We start from the raw sequence: 20,427 nt of genomic DNA, 5'->3' as shown, positions 1-20,427 counted from the left end.
TCTAAGGATAAAGAACTGTAAAGTCTGGATCTTCGTGTTTGTGAAAATAACTGTGGGTTTCTGGTTTTGTTTTTGTTTTTTTTTTCCCTTTTTAACTTCTAGTGCTGTATTCACGTGGACCAACTTGCTCGTGGTGGTTGTGGAGCTGTGTGGCTGCGAACAGGAAGCCCTGGATTTGGTTCCTCTAGTTACAAACGTGGTCCTGGAAGAACATTACCTAATAGTGGGCGTGGTGGTGGTGGTGGATCCTGGAGTTATTCCTATCAATTCCAGAGGAGAGAAACAACGAATGCATCTCCGCGACAGCTTTCTAGCCGATCAGTTAGACCCCATATACGTGGCCTATAACATGTAACACGTACGGGGGAAGTGATGTTCAGAAACTTTGCGGGACCACTAAGTGACCAAGGGTGGCTGTAGAAATGAAGCTGGTGAATATTACTAATACTTGATCTGAAGTTTGAGCTTGCTGCCATATTCCCTTCATCTCATCCTGTGGTGTTAAGATCCCGTTAACTACCAGCGGACAAAAGGAAATGTGGTAGACAATGGAAAACACTTGTAACAGTTTACTGAAATATTAGCTTTATAGAAAATGCAAAGTTGACAAGTGTGTGAGCTACAAAATTCCTAAGGCCTTTACAGTAGTGTTACTTTTTTCATCTGTTGTACATATTTGTATTTTTATCTAATACTGTTTTAGGATTCTATAAGGGGAGGGTTTATTTAGTTAAGATAATAAACTATTAAGAAAAGGGTCATCAGAGTTCCGCAGTTCCCTACTATATAATGTACTTTGCATCTGTACTGTAGCTATTCATTCCATGGGATCACACAACTTATTTAAAATTGTGCCATGACCAAATCAATAACTTACGGAATCTAAGAGTTACTTATTCATATAGATATTTCTTGAATTTAAAAAAGAATTTTGCCTATATTTTAAATATGTAAATATTATTATACATAATTCACTTAGATAGAAAATTAACTTGGATAATGATGACAGCTGAAGGTAGAAATTTTTAAGGACAAGTAACTTTTGTGGTCCTTAGCATAATTACATTTGGTTAGACGACTAATGTGAGATACACGCATCTTTCACAAGTTTTCCTATTTCAGTATGTAGTCTTTTATTGCTGGCCAGAAGTGTGTCAGAGCATGTAGAAACCTGTGATTTTAAGGCACGTCTTTCTAAAGGAGGCTGAACTTAAAGGGGAGTGTGGAATTTGGTAGAAATCGCAGTGCAAGTGCAAAATGCTGAACTGGTGTGATGCCCCCCCTGAGGGGCAGCCTCTGCCTCCGCCCTCGGCGACACCTTTAAAGGGGAAAAAAATCCTTTAGATTGACACACAGTTAAAGTCACTGTTTGTGCAATTCGGTCATTATTCCATTCAGTTCCCTTTTGGTAGATCAAGAAATACTGTAAATAGGCTTTAACGTAAACTGGGAGGAGGCAACAACCCACTTTTCCTCAAAGCATTCACTAGGAAGAATTAGCAAATTCTGGGGTTTAACTTGAATGCAATTATTCTTTTACAGGAGGAGGCACAAAAATGAGATAGAGCAATTCTGGTAAACGCGTTGTTAAATAACTTTGTGAAAATTAATATCCCGGCCTTCAAAATACTGCGTCGGCTTTCACATTAGTAAATGTAAAGAAAGAGAAGCCTGAGAGTAGCGGGTTTAAGCTCTTACTGTTCGGAAGCAATTGCACAGCGGGCTGAGGGAGGGACGGTGCTTAAGCTTTGACTCAAAATTACCTTTCTTTTGTCTAATACTTAATAATCTTTTAAGAACGATTAAATTCCTCTGGGTGTTGAGAAAATACAATTTTGGAAGCAAGGAGAGCTCATACCAGATACTGCAACAGGGTTTTTTTGAGTCAAATGTGGTATACAGTGTAAATAACTTGTTATTAAAATGTTCCAGATTACCTCACTCAAAGTTTTTGGGCAGTTTTTAAAATGTTTATAGAATGATGAACTCAGAAGATCCTGTGGCAGTTATCAGAGTGTATCTGTAAGCAAACCCCAGTTTTGTTCTTGAAAAACCCCTGAAGCGTTCTGTTAGTTCCTCACTTGAAGGCAGGAGTGTTAAAATTTAGATAAGAAATTCTGAATGTTATTTTTGAAAATTATTTGGCGGGGGAATAGATTTAAAAACTGGAAGCTGTGATGGCAAGTCCAGAGGGAAGAGCCCTTTGCAAATGCTTCGGTTCCCAGGTGCACGCACACCCCTGCGGAATCTCTGTGCCTGCCGCAGCGGTCCGGCAGCACCGCGGTGCTCGTGGTCTCGCGCGGTGGGTGCTGCGTTCGCCGTAGGGATGGGCTCTGGGCTCTCACGGTGTGCAGCCCAAATACCTGTGCGTCACGTCTTTAATATATTTAGTTTTAACAAATTGGCCACAGTGAGGCAAGTGGCGGGTGTAACTGTGACTAACGGAGTTGGTCCTGCGACTTATTTAGGGTGTAAAGGGCACAAAAGTTGTTCTCCCTTGTCAGCCGGCAAAGTCTTGTTGTTAGGTGTTATGCATCACTTCATTTTTTCTGTTTTCTTGCACCGCAAAGTGACTTGCAGCACAGTGTCACCTCAGTGTTGCCCGTTTCAGAAAAAAATTCTGATGGTCTTGAGCTTTTTCTTACTCAAATCAAAGCTTTAGATAAATTGTTTCGACAAATACTTTATTTGTCCACTGAAGTGGATTTTAAGTCCAATTCTAGGATTGACTTTTATTTTTACTCGCAATTTTTCAGGAATAAAAAAGGCGTGTATTAATTTGAGCAAAGATTCCCAGTATGTGGCAGACTGACGTTCTGAAATGGCATTTTTGAATGCCATACTGGATTATCTTGATTATTTTTTTTCCTTGTTTTTTATTTGGATAGGTATTGATAGCTGCTTAGGGCTTGGAGTTTTATCTTGCAAGTTGACTGTGTAACTCTTAATCTTTATTCTGGCACGTTACATTTCTCCCTGTTGGAGAGCTATAAGTTTACAGTCCTGCCCATAGAATGCGATAACATTCCATTCATGGCCAGTCAGTGCCGCGGAGCAGCTGCCCGGTTCTGCCAGCGTTGGGTGCTTTGGCCCCTGTTTGGCACAGCGAAAAGCCACGGCCTGGAGGGGAAGAGGCGCAGAGCTGTGACTCCGAAACCCCCGTTTCTGACTCACGCTCCACTAACGACCTGCCGCGAGGCCCACGGGCCTTTCACTCCTTCTGCTGCCTCATCTGTAGATGAGGATATAATCTAATAATATGATCTAAGCCTCACGCGTCCCGTTGAGGTAACCAACTGGTTTTCCGTGCTGGCCCCTCCGGGGCTGGGCGTTTGTTCCTCCAGAGCGGCAGGTGATGGTCAGGTTGTGCAGGGCCATCGGGGATGGGACCGTTCCCCTTCGCGATTGTCGCTTGGTGTCGTACGTCCGAGAACGAGCCGAGACAGAAGCCTGGCGGCCGCTCACGTTGCACACTCAGGTTCACTCTCCGATGCTTTTCCGTAGCTGCCGGGTCCGGTGCTGAGCCCCCGAAGCCGCCTCGCGGGGCCGCTTTGCTTTGCAGCTTGCCCGCTTGCAAAAGGCAAACTATTTCCTACTGTTGTCCATCAGATTCCAAGCGAACAGCTGCAGTGAAACTTAAAAACTAGGAATTCCTAACACTCTGAACTAAAATATTTTGTATGTCTGACTGTTTATGAATACTCCCTAAGCAAAATATGTGGGTACAGGTAAATCCAGTCCTGTGCCGTTAAAATGTGCACTGCGTTTCTGATTTAAATAAATGTAATTAAGATGCGTCATACTAACGGTCCTAAAAATAAGGTTGTAAAAACGAGATAAATTTTAGCCCTAAATGCAGTTTTTCTTTAATTTCTGTCGACCTATTTACCATTGTCAAATTCAGACTACAGCATTATGTAATTATGTATAAAGTTTTTATTTATTTAAAGTTAGATTAGCTATACATTTTTAAATTTAACATCTGGCTGGACAGTGTTCCATTAACGCATTGATTGTGTTTCCTTTGTCTTGTGTTAATAAATATTGATGCCTGATTGCTTGCTTAGTTCTTCATCCCCTGTTTCTCCGGAGGATACTTTTATTTTATTTTATTTATTTTATTTTGAACTGGGATTCAATGAGAGATTTACTGACTCTGAAACCTTTGGGGGTTTGTCCCCTGGGGGACCGAAGTGACTTTGTGAGGCTCAGCGCGAGCTGACGACACAGAAACCGCGGTGGCTCTTGAGGTTTAGCACTGGATAATCATCTCCGCGGAGGTTTTATGAAGATTTATTTTAAATATTCATAAATGTTAAGATGTCCTTTAGTACCAGTGAGGACGTAATTATTATTGGAATCTCACACCAGCTGCTGTCTATGCGTGTGCCTGTTAATGGCGGTGTGTTTCTGGGTAAGATTATACTTAGACACGTTATTTCCTACAAATGAGGAGTAGCAATTTTACCATGGTTTCTTTTGAAAACATTTCATTTTCAGTAAATCATTCCACTATTTTAAAATTATTTGCTTAATATTGGGAAAACCTTTTTAAAAAACCAAAAACAGACCACAAACAAACAAACAAAAAACAAAAACAAAAAAAACACCCAAAGGCCAAAAAGACACTAACTTACTTTTGGTTTATGAATCTAATAAATTGAAATAGCCAATAAATCTTTCCATAAATACATTTAGACTTGAGTGATCAAATTTCCCCAGTGTCTGAAGATTCTTGTTCTGGTTGTTGCAGCTCCAGCCTGGGCCCCTTCTCTGGGATTGGAACTTTAGGCAGAAGAGTTAATTAATGCTAATTGGGCCAGAAAAGCTCTGTGTGATTCTCCAGAAGAGAGACGTGGAGCCCAGGCAGTGTTTGGGCAGCGGCTGAGGCCGGTGTCAGGGCAGGAGCCGTTGCGGGATTTACTGCAAATCTCTGACCTGGGGAGTTGGGCCGTGGGGAGCAGCGGGCCCGGCCGGGACGAGGGGGGCGTTGGGAGGTAGAAAAGAAAGCAGACGTTAAAAACTGCAAGCGCAATGACGCACCAAGGAAAAAAAGAGAGTATGTTACGCTGAAGCTTTAATTGTGAGCGTGATCTTTTCCAGTTTGGGTTAGGACAGGGGTCAGGAGATGCTGAAAAGGGCGGGAAAAGCTCCATTGGTACCAGTGACGGCTGGAAATGCCCAATCTCCGTCCCGTGGCCCCACAGGGCGCTGGGGAGCCCCTGGGCAGGGGGTCACCCCTGGCTGGGCTCCGGCTCCACCTGCACTAACTCAGTCCAGGGAAGAATCGCCCTGGATGGATTCAGCGAAGAATCACCCGCCCCGAACCCCCCGTGCGTGACCTTCGTTTAGTCTGAACCCGCCACCGGGCGATGCCCGAAGTTCTGAAGATGCTGAAGAGGCTCTTGTGAGCCTGAACGGCGGGGCGCGGCCGGGGCCGAGCGGGCCCCCCACGGCTGCGGACGGACGGGGGCGAAACGCTGCGTTTGACCGGGCCGCGGCCCGCGCGCCGGGCGGGCCGCGGGGGGCGCCCTCCCGCCCTGGGCCCGGCAGCGGCGCTCTATCGTCGCCTCTCGATGGTCCCCGCGGCTGGAAACCGCCGGGCGGAGGCGGTGCCAGAGCGGGCGCTCTGCGCGGGAACTCTATGGTGGGGATTTCTAGGCGAGGCCTCCGCCGGGACTCTATGGTCGCAGACCGCCCACCCCGAGCCTCCCGCGCGGGCCCGCCGTGTTTACGATGCCGCCGGCGCCGGTTTCCTGAGGCGGAGACGGGCGCGGCGGCGGCGGCTCCCCCCAGGCGCGGCCACCGGCGGGGCCCGGCGGGCCTCTGAGGTAAGAGCGGGCGGGGGAGGCCGCCCCCTCCCCCTCGGCCCGCCCGCCCCTTCCCCCCCGCCCCCGCCGGGCCCCGCCGCCCCCGGGCCAGGCCCGGCCAGGCCGCGCCGCTCCCCGCCGTCCTCCCGGCCTGTGGCCCGCGCTCCGCCGGGCGGCGGGGAAGGGCCGAGCCCCACCGTAGGCCCGCGCCGCTGCCCTCGGCCCCTGGGAGTTCCCGCCCCGCCGGGCCCCAGGCGCCGCGCTCCCTCCGGGCGGCCGGGGCTGAGGCTGCCGCCGGGCCCGCGCCCCGCTCCCCCCAGGCGACGGTTCCCCCCAGTCTTGGGGCCGCGGAGGAGCCGCCTGGACCCGGGGAGGGAGGGAGAGGGGCGGCCCGGGCCCGGTGCGGAGCTCTCGGGCCACGGCTTCATCCCCCTTCGCTGGGCCCGAACCGGGGAGACCCTCGAGATGGGCGGGGGGGGGGCGGGAAGGGAAGTAGCGATTGCCCAGCCATGGCGGTGGTTGATTACAGTTTCCCCGTTAATTTTGGCCGCTGTTGCGAGCTCCGTCTTCCAGCACTCGAGGCAGCGACCACCATCGGGGTGGCTGGAGGCGAACTGCAGGCGATCTCACTGAGCTTCTCCTCTCACAGATACCACCATCCCTCATGGCCATCTGTTATATACGGGTTTAGTCTGCAGGTTTTGTTGCTGCCAGGGGATGCTCCCGGAGCTTCGTTGCGCTTGGGGGGGGGTTGTGGGGGTCCCGGGGAGCCCGCAGTCCGGGAGCCAGAGCTGGCGCCGGGACTCGCGTCTCCTCGCTGGCTCTCTGGCCTGACCTGCTGGGCTGTCCTGTCCTGCGCCTCTGCCTTTCGCTGATTCCTGGAAAAAACTGGAGTCCTGTCAGTCTTCTGGACGAGAAAAACTTTCCCCAAGTGTCTTAATTGCGAAATTAAGTAAATAGTATTTTAACTGCTGTACCTGGTGAAGGCAGCTTGAGATGTTAAAGAATCCAAAATTGCACCGGATTGCTTGACTATGATTTCACAAATGTTTTAAATCACTTTCCGTAATTTGTATACGTCAGTATTTGACTCTTGTCACTTAGTATTTGAGAATAAAATGCTGTCTCCAGCATTCTTTGATTTCTGACTTTATAAAGTCCCATTAAAAAAAAAAAATCTATAGCCTCTTACAATACTTGAGTATTGAAGTATCATTCAGGCCTTGGCTGGATTTAAAAGGGCAAAACAGAACTTCATTTCTTCCTTTGGTGCTCTCGCACTCACTTCTCTTTGCCTTAACGTACAGCTTTTATATTCCGTTATCTCACTCTTTGCCTGCTGATGATACTTCGAAGCTTCACCCGAGGCTGGGAATCCACAATTTTGGCCATTTTATGAGCATTTAACAGGAGACAATCGGTGTCTCAGATAACCTGCGCTGTAAAGAGGCAAACCCAAGATGGCCGGGAGAGGAGAGCGGTGCCGCCGTTCGTGGGACACTGAAGTAAAGGGCGATTGAGAGCAAAACCTTGGGAAGACGGAAGGTCGCTGCTGTGGAGGCGCAGTGCGTCTGCCAGGGGGGCAGCTCTGCAGCAGTTTAGGACATTTTCCATCAGGGTTAGTGAAAGTTCGTGGGAATGGGGTTTTCTCATTTATTTGTTCTTTTCTAATTGCTACTCCTCAGCCATTTCAGGGTTTTTTAGTGGTTCTTGAGTGGTGGCTCAGACTAAGGAACGTGGTATTAGCAGGGTATATATGAACTTTGGGGTGATAAACTCACCTTGCCCACAGTGAAGTGCGATGAGTTTCTTTGGCTAGAGAGAGAGCTGAGTCTCAGGAGTTTAAAAGTCCTTCAAAACAAACTTCATAGTTGCAGAATCCTTTCATTTAAATTAAATTTCTTTTCAAGATGTAGCTGCGTGGAGGCATTGGTTTTATTCTGATAAAGCGTCACCCTTACCTATCTGATTATAAACCCATGGTTTTCATACCGACTGGAACAATAATTATTTTCTGGCTGATAAAACATCGGGTGTTGCTTTTATGAATTCCCTCCTGTCAGTACCCAGTGACATGTCGAACTCTTCCTTCGCCCCAAAACTGGGTGGCTGGTTTCAGCTAGAGCGGTGTATTCAGTGTTGGCAGTGTACAGCGCGTTCAGTGTGTTCCATGTTGGCAGTAGCTTTAACTGTGGTGTAAAAAGCTGCGGCCCTGACGTGTTCTCCGCCTTTGGTACTTCTCGTCAAAGCCTGAGAACTTGCAGGTTGAGGTTTTTCGTTGGAACCGTCTCTCTAGAAGCTGGTAGATGGCAATCGCTGTTTCAGGTGTTCACAGAAAGCCATTCCAATGGAAAACTTGTGTTTTTCCAGCTAAATAAGTTGTTTTAACAAGACGGGGGGCATGTGAGTCTTCTTGTGTGACAGTCACGCGAGGCCGAGTAGCTGCACCTCCTTTAGCCGGCGGAGAATATAAGATGCAGCAGTAGTTTTCACCTTGTTAAGTCTTTTTTTGTTATTTTACCAAGATTCATAAACGTTGGCTGAATACTTAGTTACAGAGGTGAACTTGAAAAATGGTATTTATAGTGGGAAATACTTTATCTTTTATTCCTGTAAGTAGGACTTCACACCTGTGAGAAAGATCAGCAAAAACCTTTGTGCTTTCTCCCCGGTTTGTTTGTTTTGGGTGGTTTTATGTCTTATCAGTTTCGTTGTTTCTTGCAGTCTATTTTGGTGCTGTTGTGAGCCTTTGATGGGAAAATAAGGCAGAGAAGAACAGTAAAAGAGAGAAGGGGAGACAGAATGTGGTTTAGCACTTCAGAAATGAATTGGGTATTTCTGTGGCACTGGAAATTTGTTTTAATTTTTGCTGTTGACCGGATTTCAGTTTGACAGTGCCCTGTTTACTTGTGACAGTATGTAGAGGTACAAAATGTACATTTTTTCTTTGTAAAAAAGGAACAAATCGTTTTATATTTACAGCAGTAAGCACGCTGGGAAGCTGCACCGTGTGTTGGAGAGCGTTTGTTCCGTGCTGTAAAGGACACAGTTTCGTGTTTCACCAAACCATTGATGTCTCGTCAGTTTTTTTTCTCCACAAAGTCCTGTTTTAGTCACTTTTTTGAGGAGTCCTGTGGCGGGACTCCTTGGATGAGTAAGGATTGCAAGAACAAGACTCTGCTCTCGGTGTACATTGACTTTTTACCCTCTAAGTATACGTCAGGCTGCGAGAGCTGTGGTTTATCTCAGTAGGGAAAAATCAATGACTCACATTTCCACAGAAAGAAATGTAATTTCCAGTCTCATAGCAACTGTCCTTTCAACAGTTTCAAACCTTCTGTGACAAAATGTTTAACACTCACCGATCATCTCTTAATGCTCTCGGCTGGTCCACCCACTCACCCCACCTAAAAGCATCCATTTCTACATCACCGAATCCCCGATATTGGAGGGGGGGTGCTGGCAAGGCAAGTTGAACAGTTAAATATAAAATCTTAGAAATGAGGGAAGCGTCACTGGCTGTATTACATGGAGACGGAGTGACTTTTGCAGGGTTTAACATTTCAGACTCTGTACTTTGAAGCCCTGTTTTGTATTTATACACCTTCAGATGTGTTAAAATAGGTCTGGCTGGTAGCTTGGGTAAAATATTTTTGGAAAATTATTTTACTTAGAGCAAGATATTCTTTAGTATAAATGCTTTATCTTGGTTTTCTTCCTGGATCTCGTGACTTGACTTTGTTTATTTTCACTAAAAACCAGGAAATTCAGTAAATACATTTGACAGTGAACTTCAGCACTGGCTGGGTCTGAGCCAGCGCTGACTATTGGGGTGAAATGTCCCGAAACGGGGCTCCTGCTGCTCCGTCTCTGTCCCCTCGTGTCCCCATCAGAAGGTGTAGCAGTGCTCGGGGTGTCGTGGGGGAGCGACAAAAAATGCTGTGCTATTCCGTAGTAGACATCAAAGGGCAAAGAACTAATTAAAAACGTCCAAATAAGGCTAAAAGCGTTATGCACGGAGATTCTATAACGTGTCAGTGGAAGGTGGGCAGCTATCTGCTGTTCAGATTTATCATTAACGGCATTTAACTCGTTACTTTTCTTGTAGTTGATTATGGAAGAGGTGCACAAGAGCAGCAGTACCAGTTCAGTGACGCCCTCGCAAACCTCGGCCGTACAAGGTACAACACTACAGGCAGCTCAGCTCTCTCATATTGCTCAACAGGTAAAGCCTGGGCCAAATCTCAGCAAACATTGGAGGTAGTTAAGAGCCAGTTTTTGTGTGCTACGAACTATATTAATTCTTGAGTTTTAGAAACACACAGAGAAGAAAAAACGAAAGAGGGTTGAGAAAAATGCACTCGGGTGTTGGTGGACGACGTAAAATTAATCAAATGGCTTCTATTCAAAAGACCAAAATTAATTTTCCTGCTTGCACAATGCAAAAATGCAGCCCGGCATTTTTGTTAGATCGTACGTCCTTCGAAACTGTCATCGACCTGACATACAGGAGCCACTTAGTAATGAATCGAGGGCCTAATCTTCATTTCTTTTTTCAGAAAAAGCCTTTGCAGCTCCTTTTGTAGTAATGGCAATCCCGGGTGCTCAGCACCATGGAAACACTTGGGTTTTAGCCCAATGCGAATGCATTTAATGTAATAAATCATACAAAGTTGGAAATCTGACGTATTTACTCCAAGGGAACATCGCTTTCAAAGCTTTACCCTGAATTCAACTTTCTGCCTTGGAAGGAGCGTCTCCGGGCGAGCTCTGCTCCCGCGGCCACGGAGCCGTCCTGGGAGCAGCCCCGTTCCGCAGCCCGGCAGCTGTGGACCCCACGGAGGCGATGAGATTTTGATGTGAAATTTAGATAGGACAGAGCATCAGCAGGTGTCCTGCTGTTTGTTTACGGGCTGGTTTTCTGATGTGTTTCCCTGTAAGGTTGTCACCGTAACAATATTACGATGTACGATACAGAAGTAGTATTAAATGAAAAGTTGGCTGTGTGAGTTTTAATGGTCCCTTCATCTTTTCATGTATTGCAGATTAATAAAAGTAGTGAAGAAATTTGGTGAGGAAACTGGTTATTTACTTACGCATCTACGTCTATAACCTTAATCAGTTTTTAAGGGCAAGGGCTGGTGCAAGTTCAACATCAAAAATACAAATCTGCTAGAATGTAAGAAGCATTTTATATAGGGATAGCAGTAGTTATTAACCTTTTGCCAGGTAAACCTAGATTTCATCTGCGCCATCTGTTGCAATTGATAGGTTTAAAACATTAAAGACCAGATGCCCTAATTTTTGTTTGGAAAAATCTGCTCTTTGTTCTTTTTCCTTGTCCTGAGCTCGCGTACCTTCGCTCCTGCGGTTCCCTTTGACTCTCCTCGGGCTACAGCCCTCGTGCCTTCAGCTTTCGAAGCAGATTGCTCAGCTTTTGCTATACTGAACTCTTGTGATTTCTCCTCTGTGAAATCTTTGAACCATAGCCTCCTACCGGTTGCTTAAAAAATCCAAGAACACCAAATACGTCCGTTATTCATGCTGCCTTCTGCATTGTTAGTCTGATCTGCCCAAAGCCCTCGGTCCTGTTGATCATTTCATCTGGATTTAGATTTTAGTGCCCTAAACTCCTGTTAACTTTAGTGAGAATTAAGGCTACTTATTAGGCACTTTTATTTCTGCTTATCTAAGTCAAATCCACTCGGAAAATGGAATAAAAATGTCAAAAAATAAACTGCCACAAATGTGGGGTGTTACCGGTGCATATGGATGGAGTTCCATGAAAGCGTCCAGGCTCCCATCAGCTCCGTGTCGTGATTCTGAGGAATTCTGCTTCATTGCGGTTCATGTAGAACTGCATGGATTTCACTTGCAGCATTTTAATCTTTTGCACACAACGCTGCATATTTGATTTCCCCCTAACTTAAGGCAAATAAGCGACTGTTTCGGCCTTTTTCATGTGCAGATGCGTCTTTCAAAAATGTGTATCTTTAAAGGATATCTCTGACTTCGTTAGACTTAAAAGAAGTTTCTGCTGATGCACGTTCTCCACTAGTTTTCCTACATGTATCTACACTTTCTGGGGAGCAAACGCCGGTGTTAACGATCCTTTGCTCTGTTGTAGATGTCGCTACGTGGTCCTGCCCCCCTGACGGTTGTCCAGCTTCCTGGAGAGCAAGTCCAGGTCCAGGGCGTCATCCAGACAGCTCAGTCCTCCTCCGTCATCCACTCGCCTCAGGTGCAGACGGTGCAGGTAACTCCAGATTGTGCTAAACAACCAAACACCCGGGTTTACCTGGGTGAAAAGACTTGTAAAGGCTTGTCCGACTCGGCCAGCTCTGTCGCAGCGCAGCCTGTCTGGCCCCGCGGAGATGGCGAGCCATCCAGCAGCAGCGTTTTGGGGATACGTCGTTCTTAACGATGATTTAGGCATGAAATTATTTGTAGTGCTCGAGTTGCCTTTGGTGTTGAAATTAAACTATTTGACATTGGCTCCCTTTGTGAAAAAACAGAACAAACCACAAATCTTTTAGTTGGTGCTCTTAACCGACGTGCAGCCAGGGTGTTTTAATACCCAAATAAGGAGAGTATAGAATAACCCGATGGAGAAAAACCTGTGTTTTGGAAAAGGCAGAGCTGAATGATGGTGGATGGCCTGCTGATCGCTCACCCCATGCATGCTGTAACTCCATTTCCATGGGGCCCGAGTGTTCTGCTCGTTTGCCACCTGACATTTTTGTACCGGCCACTTCCAAGGTGCCTCGGGGAGTTCCTGGAGTCTGTCGCTGCCCGGGGGTTACGCTGGGAATAAGTGCGCAGGGCAGCTGGGTGACGGGAAGAACTGTGCTAAAACGCATGAATTTGTCACTCATCCTTTGTACTCTGCTTATCTGTTCATACAACGTTAAATTGATAAACCGCAAAAAGTAAAGCTATAATGTATTTGCCGCTATCGTTGTTCCTGTAACATCAGATCATGGGGAAAAAAACACATTTCTCTGTGCTGTAAAGGGTTAAGCACCTGGTTTAGCAGGTTGTCTTGACTTGAGTCTCCGCTAATCCCCTTCCTGTCATCGTGTTCTAATTGCAGGGTCCCCACTGACTCCGTTCTTTCCTTTTTTTCTGTAATTTATGAACATTGTGGCCTTGTTGCTCAAAGAGGGGAAGAAAGTAATACATGAGCAGCTTTTTTTTTTTAATGTTGATAGTAGGTTGCTCTTTTTGTCTCTTTTCTCTTAAGCGAGAAATGCTTTTCCCAGAGCTGCCCTCGTTCTTCCTATCGTTTTGTTGCCAGCACGCAGATAAATGTTTTGTTAGCTTGTATTTAATAAGGAACATCAGAGACAAAAATAAAATTTGCCAACCGGATGAGGACACGGTGGAATAAAGAGAAAATTATAGATAATACTTTGCGTATTTACTCCCTGATACGCTGCTGCCTGAAGTATTATTACATTCTGACCCACAAAATACACTGCTCTTCTGGCTGCATAAAAGATTGCAAGTATTTTGTGTGTTTGTCTCTGTACATACATGGTGTTCCTGTTTCCTTCCCACCACCTCCTGAGACAGTTCTGTGTGGGAGTTGCTCACCTTTTCAGACCACATCAGCTAATGAGATCGTTAGGCTTGTATGAGTTGTATGAAAATAGTAAACCATTTTTATTTCTTCACATTGCCGTTTTGAAATTTCTGGATTGATTAATCCTGCGGTTTAATCCAGGTAGAACAGCTAGATGGTGGACGTTTGTCAGTTTTTAATGTGATAAGTAGTTTGGGAGAATCTCTTGAGCTTTTCTTTTTTGCATTTGTGTGGGTTTCGTGCAGCTTTAGCTTATATACAATTAAAATGTGTCGTCTCTTCTGGGTGTTGCTGCTGAAGCGTAACAGATAACCACACAGAATGTGTTTTTTAGGTATCTTCTTTGTCTGAGAGTGAAGATTCTCAGGATTCATCAGACAGCATAGGCTCCTCACAGAAAGCCCGAGGCATTTTAGCTCGTCGTCCATCTTACCGGTAAGTACTATATGTTATATCTGCTGTATTTTTATTTGAAACCAAAATAGCAACTTCTTTCAGTAGCTTCGTATATTCAGTCACCCTCTAAGTTGCTTTCCTTCTCTTGAAACACGCGTTGGATGTGTTCACTCGGTAAACATTGTGATCATCTGCTACAAGGGAACTGGGGCTTAACCGGAGATCGGCTTCAACGTGATGTGCCAGAGGGAAAATCCTTAATCAGCTGTAATTGTGCTCACTTATGTCATTTTACTGAAATGAGAAGTTAGTCAAATGCCACATCCTAGCTTTTCGAATAAGAAATTTGCTAGCAACTTAACCCAAAATCTAATATTTTTTACAATAATGTCCTGAAAATTTTAGAAGACAGTTTATGAACCTACCGGCTGCTCCTGTCTGTGATTACTGCTCCCGCCTCTGCCACTGCCTTTCATTTTGTGAACGTTTTATCCACTCTTCTTAGGGCTTTCTGACGGCTTTATCTCATCTTCAATTATGTACCAGAACAAATAACGTAGGAGGGATTTTATTAGTTTGCACGCAGTCAAAAATGGTGCTGGAAAAAACCAATTCTGAATCTTCAGTTAAAGTGGCCAGGGTAGGAACACGTGAGCTGTAAGAGCTGCGGAGCTGTTGATCCGGGCGGGTTTGGGGTCAGGAGTTGTCAGTTCTGCTTTTCTCCTCATAGAACTGCCACTAATTCATCATTTGGCCTGGGGTAAGATGCATAAAATTTGTGCTTCCATTGGTTCCTCCTTTGACTAGAAACGTGCCTGTTGTTGTAGGGCTTTGTTACGCATTGTTACATGGGTTGTTTGAGAATTATGCCAAATTAAACGCAGAAAAGAAATGTAAAGTCTTACTCTGTACTGAAAGAGCAAAAGACCTAATTTTTAAACTTTTCTGTAGTAATCTACTTCTTTTTTTTTAGTTTATTCTGACACCAGACAGAGCAAACTGGTTTTAAAGCCTATTCATGCGTGAATTAGAGGATCAGGCTGTAAATCAGAAAAAATCTCTTAATAGGCCAGTTATATTTCCCTGGAAAATGTCTCTGGTGGAAACTCTGATGCAGCTTTTACTGAAATGAAATGATGCAGCTGCAGCGCTAGCTTTCGACACACCGTTTTTCTGGAGATTACTGAAATCTCCTGTAAGCGGTGCAGGTTTTCATTGCGGGCTTTACCAGTCCAAACGTCGAAGGCTTTTAGAGGATAATGATTGAAAATCTGGAATTCGTGCTGTTCCGCACATACACGTACTTTATAAATCAGTAGCTGACTTGAATGTCTCTTAGCTCATAAAATTATTCAAATATTTAAATAAACTAGGCTGCAGAAGGAGTTCGAGGCAGTCACCTCATACGATTTTTTTTTGAATTCCAGAAACTGTTTTATATTAAAATTTTAGTGTTTATTTCCATAATTCAAACTAGGAATAGTAGTTTGTAACTGCAGTAACTTGTAATTTTTGCCTACTGTTAGAGCTGATAAAGAAAGTGTTTCTTTTTTTTTTTTTGTAGAAAAATATTGAAAGATCTTTCTTCTGAAGATACACGCGATAGAAAAGGAGATGAGGAGAGTCCTGGTGTCTCCACTGTTACGTCCATGTCTGTTCCCACACCTATCTACCAGACGAGCACTGGACAGTACAGTACGTTATGCAAAAATATGTGCCCAACTGGACACATTTTTATTCACCTTGCTTCAAAATACAGACTTTATTTTTGGTCTATATTTGACTAAGGTGAAACTCAAAAGGTTTGGTTACTTATTTAGAAGTTAATACTGTTACTACGTGGAAATAGGCTGGTATCTAAAGACTTCAGATAAACTCAATGCTTCATTATCTTAATTTTGCATATTAAGACAAGACATTGAAAGGATGTTGTTATGAAATACATAGCGGTCTTCTAGTGTTAGATTTAGTCCAAAACGTAAGATCAGTGAAGATACCGTTATATATATCATAGGGCCACACAAAAGGTGTTCTTGATGTCAGGGAGGTAGCAAAAAAAAAAAAACGGACTTTTCCATTATCACCTCAGCTGGCGTTGGCTGTGCTTTGAACCAAAACCAACCTGCTCCGGCGCCTGGAGCAGCTCCTCCCCATCCGGCTCTGTGCTGGGCGTTCACGCTGCTGTTTCTCACTCCCTCCCTCAGTCCTTGGCCTCTCTGGATTTTTGCTCTTTCTTAAGTGTTTCCACAGAGGAGCCGCCAGCGGTGCCCAGCCCGGAGCTGGTGGAGCTGGGGCAGTCTCAGCCCTCGGCTCACAGGGGCCGCCCTGCATCTGCCCCTCTGCCAGCACCTCTCGTGCAAGAGCTGGTCAGAGGCGTATCACAGAATCATAGACTAGTTTGCGTGGGAAGGGACCTTAAAGATCATCTTGTTCCACCCCCCTGCCCTGGGCAGGGACACCCCCCACCAGCCCAGGTTGCTCCAAGCCCCGTCCAACCTGGCCTTGAACCCCTCCAGGGATGGGGCAGCCACAGCTTCTCTGGGCAACCTGGGCCAGGGGCTCACCCCCCTCACAGCAAAGAATTCCTCAGATCCCATCTAAATCTACATGATCTCTCTGATAGTTGGAAGTGACAGAAGAAAAAAGCCTTTCAAAACTGGTGGTATTTTTCAGCCGTGGAAACAGATGTGCAGCCCACAGACTTACCTTGACCTCTATGTCACCATGTGCAGCTCCAAACGCGTGCGTGTTCCTTTTTCTTTAAGTTGCCATTGCTGCAAACGGCTTACAGCTGGCCAGCCCGGGTACTGATGGCGTGCAGGGTCTGCAGGCGCTAACGATGACGAACGCGGGTGGCACTCAGCCTGGGACAACAATACTGCAGTACGCGCAGACGTCAGATGGGCAGCAGATCCTGGTACCCAGCAACCAGGTGGTGGTGCAGAGTGAGTACCTTCTGGAAACGGTTAGAAATACCCCTCGCTGGCGCTGGCGCAGCTTTCTAACGGTACCACCTTTTTGTGTCTTACGCTGTTATCGCCCCAGCTGCATCGGGGGACATGCAGACGTACCAGATCCGCACCACGCCAACGACCACCTCCCTTCCCCAGACCGTGGTGATGACGTCTCCCGTCACTCTGACATCGCAGACAAGTAAGACAGATGATCCGCAGCTGAAACGAGAAATAAGGCTGATGAAGAACAGGTACGTAGGTGCACGTGGGCTGCTTTGGTTTGTTAATGTGCCGAAATATTATCTTCAAAGCACAAACTGTGAGTGTTGCGAGCTCACTGTACTGGTTGTGCCATCAGTGTGGTGTGCTGCATCCAGCGACTAAAACCACCGGAGATTCTGAGCAAAACACGCTACACATTCTGTCTCACGCACTTGGGAGAAAAGAAATTGTTTTTTTCCCTGCAGATTTACTACCATGTGCGATACCAGATAACTGCTAAATTCCGTGCTCCCCGCTTGTCCCCGTGGGCTTTTCCATTTGTTTCTCTCCTCGTCTTGGTCGGGATCGTAACGTTCCTACAACAGACAAATCTCAAATCAACAATCGCTTCTGCTTGTCTCTTCCAGAGAAGCTGCTCGAGAATGCCGTAGAAAGAAGAAAGAGTATGTTAAATGTCTGGAAAATCGAGTCGCAGTCCTGGAAAATCAGAACAAAACTCTAATTGAAGAGCTAAAAACTTTGAAAGATCTTTACTGTCATAAAAGCGTGTAAGAAAAGAAGGTAAAACTTTTGTGGACTGTTTAAATTTCAGAGGAGAAATTTTTTTTTTATACTGAATTTTTTTAAACTAGATGAAAGGTCAAAAATGAAACTTTTCTACCTAGATTTCACAACTTAAAGACTATATAGATTTTATTTACAACATGTTGGTGACAAAGTACAAAAAGGAAACAAGAAAACCTCACCAAAATTCCTGCTGGCACAACTGGAAACTTTGTAAAGTCAAGATTGCATCCACAGGAAAGGACAGGCACGTTTTACGAGGCAGGCGATGAGAATTTCTTTGAAAATTTCTACTAGCGCCTCTTGTAATGGAGGTGATATTTGGTTACAGTTAAAATGTGGATGAAATGGAATCCTTGCCATAGTCGACATTATTAGTAACATTTATAACCAGTATATGTTTTGATTTCTTACTCTTTTTCAATCCTTACTTTTTCTTTCAGTTATTTGTATGTAAATATTTTTATTTTAACCTGTAAGTTGTCGTTTACAGGTGCAGATGATAAAAAAAGCTAATACTTTGCTAGAGGTATAAATTATGTTTACTCTTTCTCAGCTGACAGTTTTAAAAGTTGGGTTGGTTTTTTTTTTTTTGTTTTGGTTTGTTTTTTGTTTTTTCTTTTTTTCAACGTTTGCTGTGTTTATCGCATTTTGGAAAGGGTCCGCAGAAAGTGGGAGACGCCGAGAGCGTCTGAGGCACAGGAAACTCGGTGTTGACTTTTCTCAAGAGAACTCAACACGTGGGATCGCGTCAAAGCGCAGCGCGGGAGGGCGAGCGCTGGTGAGCGACAGTTTCTGACGAATGATTTCGCAATAGTTTGTTCTTAGATGCTGGGCATGATAAACATCTATAACTGAAAAATAAATTGTGTGCTGATTACTTATACAATTAAACACGCATTGCTTATTCCGTCTGGAGATTCTACTGTGCTTTGGAACATTTAAACCAAATAGAAGAACGATAAAAGAAAAAATTGAAGATATATACCAAAGGGTTAATGAGGTTCTAGTATATGGTTTATACGCTGAAAGTAGTGCAAAATTTCCGGACTGATTTTGTAAGGTAGGCGATATTTTGCAAAGTAATGGTATCTTTGTAAGAAAATATTCTATTGAAAACAGGTAGATGGTTGGTATATTTTGTAGCTAAATTGTGATCTTTACAAATTCTGAAATTGAGTTTATATACGTATTTTGACAGTTTATATATTTCATTTTAGTAAACAAATGAAATATTTTGTGAACCAGATTTTCAAGCATATATTTTTATGGATAGTACAAAGTCAAATGAGATCCTCTTTGGTGTAGGAGATATTTGAATTAATTTTGTATGTCTGTAGGCAACTTGCAAAAAAAAAAAAATGGATCCTAAAGAGTACTGGGGAAAAAAAAAAAAGAAAAAAAAAAAAGAGATCAGGGCTTTTCATTCCCCACAGTTGATATTAGCTGCACATGAGATCTGATTGCTATCAGCGATTCTAGTTTGTGTGATTTTAATTTGTTTCAGGTGAAAAGTCAATGTTTGACACGATCAGGACTCTCTTGGGTGTGGGGTCTCCATCCTTGGAGCCCCTCACAAGCCGCCTGACGTGTCCTGGGCAGCCCCGCGCGGGGGCTTGGACAGGGCGACCCCTGCGGGTCCCCTCCGCCCGCCACCGTTCTGTGGTTCTGTGATTCTGTGAAATAGAAAAATGTGTATGCAGTGCTTCTTGCATGAATAATAAATACACTATTTTCCATAGTTAGGATCGAATCCTGCTTCCAGTTATGTCAGCGGGAATTGCACTATGGACTACGCTATTCAAAAGGTGTTAGAGCTACGTGTGTGTGTTGTGCTAGCTCGGATCGGAATGAAATTCAAAGATGTACTCCCTCCCTAGACGTGTAATGCTTATCATATGGTCAGCCAGTATTTCTTATGTTACTCATTTTTGAATTAATGGTCTTCTTAGCAAGCAGAGCTCTTTGCAAACGGTATGAGAAAGACTGCATTCCACAATCATGTTGGTAGTAGGCTATAAATTTTTTTTTTTTTCCTAAAGTTTCTAATGATATGATGGTTATGGACACGATCCACGATACGTTTCCCTTAGGCCAAACTGGAGCATACATTTGTGTTTGCGATCACGTGAAAAAAAGAGTGCTTTTTTTTGCACATCAAAAATAATAAGCAAGGTTGAGAAAGCAATTACGTTGGGGAACTGCTCCAGGTTCGTGTTCGGTGCCTCCTGTTCCCGTCGGTGGAATTTCAGGAAGAGCCAACACCTCGGCACGCGCTGAGCGCCTCCGGGAACCGGCCCTTTTGCTGTCTCCCATCGGGGGGTGTGCGCTCCGTGGCACGTGTTTAGGAGGGTTTGACCTACAGTTCTGAAACTCGTTTGGTAACTCCTCTGTACGGTATTTTGATCCTCACTGTGTGCTGTTGTTCCTTTACCTTCTTTTGTAATACGGAATAATAATAATAAAAAAAGCTATCAAGTGTTAAGACTGTAAAAAAAAATGGTGGCCACTTCTTTCTGTATTCAGCAAGTGAAACAAATGTAGTGCTGCCAGACATAATGACAGTAAATTTTTATCTTCTTAAAATAGTGTTTTGGAAAGAGCAGCTCGTTTTTCATCATGGAAATAATAAACAGTAACATGAGTTTGCTCTTTGTCACTTATCATGAAGTACTTATTTTGGATTTACTTCAAAATCTAGATTATAAGAGAATAAAAATCTATATCCTGAGAGTAAGAGACATAGTACCTAATACTGTTCTGCTGGTTATTTCCAAACAAAAGTACCTGCTTTATATGAATTGTAAATATTTGTTGAAACAATTAGATGGTTGCAAATTTTGACCTTGGTAAATAAAGTCGCCAAAATACAATTCTGATGTTCCTTATTTATTTC

At 44.5% G+C, this 20,427-nt stretch overlaps 2 protein-coding genes across 11 annotated transcripts in view; both read left to right on the top strand.

The window, feature by feature from the left end:
- DIP2B (disco interacting protein 2 homolog B) overlaps positions 1-4,061 on the top strand; it is a 69,553-nt gene extending 65,492 nt beyond the window's left edge. For all 5 annotated transcript variants that reach the window (XM_054183057.1, XM_054183056.1, XM_054183054.1 and 2 more), the window contains one exon: positions 103-4,061. In XM_054183057.1, the coding sequence (XP_054039032.1) occupies positions 103-355 (253 nt within the window). In that variant the 3' untranslated portion in view covers positions 356-4,061. The remainder of the gene's footprint in view (positions 1-102) is intronic.
- Positions 4,062-5,575: 1,514 nt separating this feature from the next.
- On the top strand, positions 5,576-20,404 carry ATF1 (activating transcription factor 1). Of its 6 annotated transcripts, XM_054183091.1 has the most exons (9): positions 5,640-5,831; positions 9,919-10,035; positions 11,938-12,066; positions 13,730-13,830; positions 15,356-15,486; positions 16,557-16,736; positions 16,837-16,996; positions 17,375-17,528; positions 18,191-20,404. In XM_054183091.1, exons 2-8 carry the CDS (start codon positions 9,925-9,927, stop codon positions 17,517-17,519), a joined length of 957 nt encoding a protein of 318 aa, XP_054039066.1. In that variant the 5' UTR covers positions 5,640-5,831; positions 9,919-9,924; the 3' UTR covers positions 17,520-17,528; positions 18,191-20,404. The 6 variants fall into 6 exon arrangements, with proteins under 6 accessions (XP_054039067.1, XP_054039066.1, XP_054039065.1 ...); XM_054183090.1 differs by having other exon boundaries at positions 5,641-5,831; positions 17,375-20,404; XM_054183096.1 differs by having other exon boundaries at positions 5,763-5,831; positions 9,919-9,991; positions 17,375-20,404.
- Positions 20,405-20,427: the final 23 nt, after the last annotated feature.

Source organism: Rissa tridactyla, chromosome 24 (genome assembly GCF_028500815.1).
Source record: "Rissa tridactyla isolate bRisTri1 chromosome 24, bRisTri1.patW.cur.20221130, whole genome shotgun sequence".
NCBI classification, from domain to species: domain Eukaryota; kingdom Metazoa; phylum Chordata; class Aves; order Charadriiformes; family Laridae; genus Rissa; species Rissa tridactyla.
Note: the sequence above shows the minus strand (reverse complement) of the source record. Positions and strands in the feature narration are given on the sequence as shown.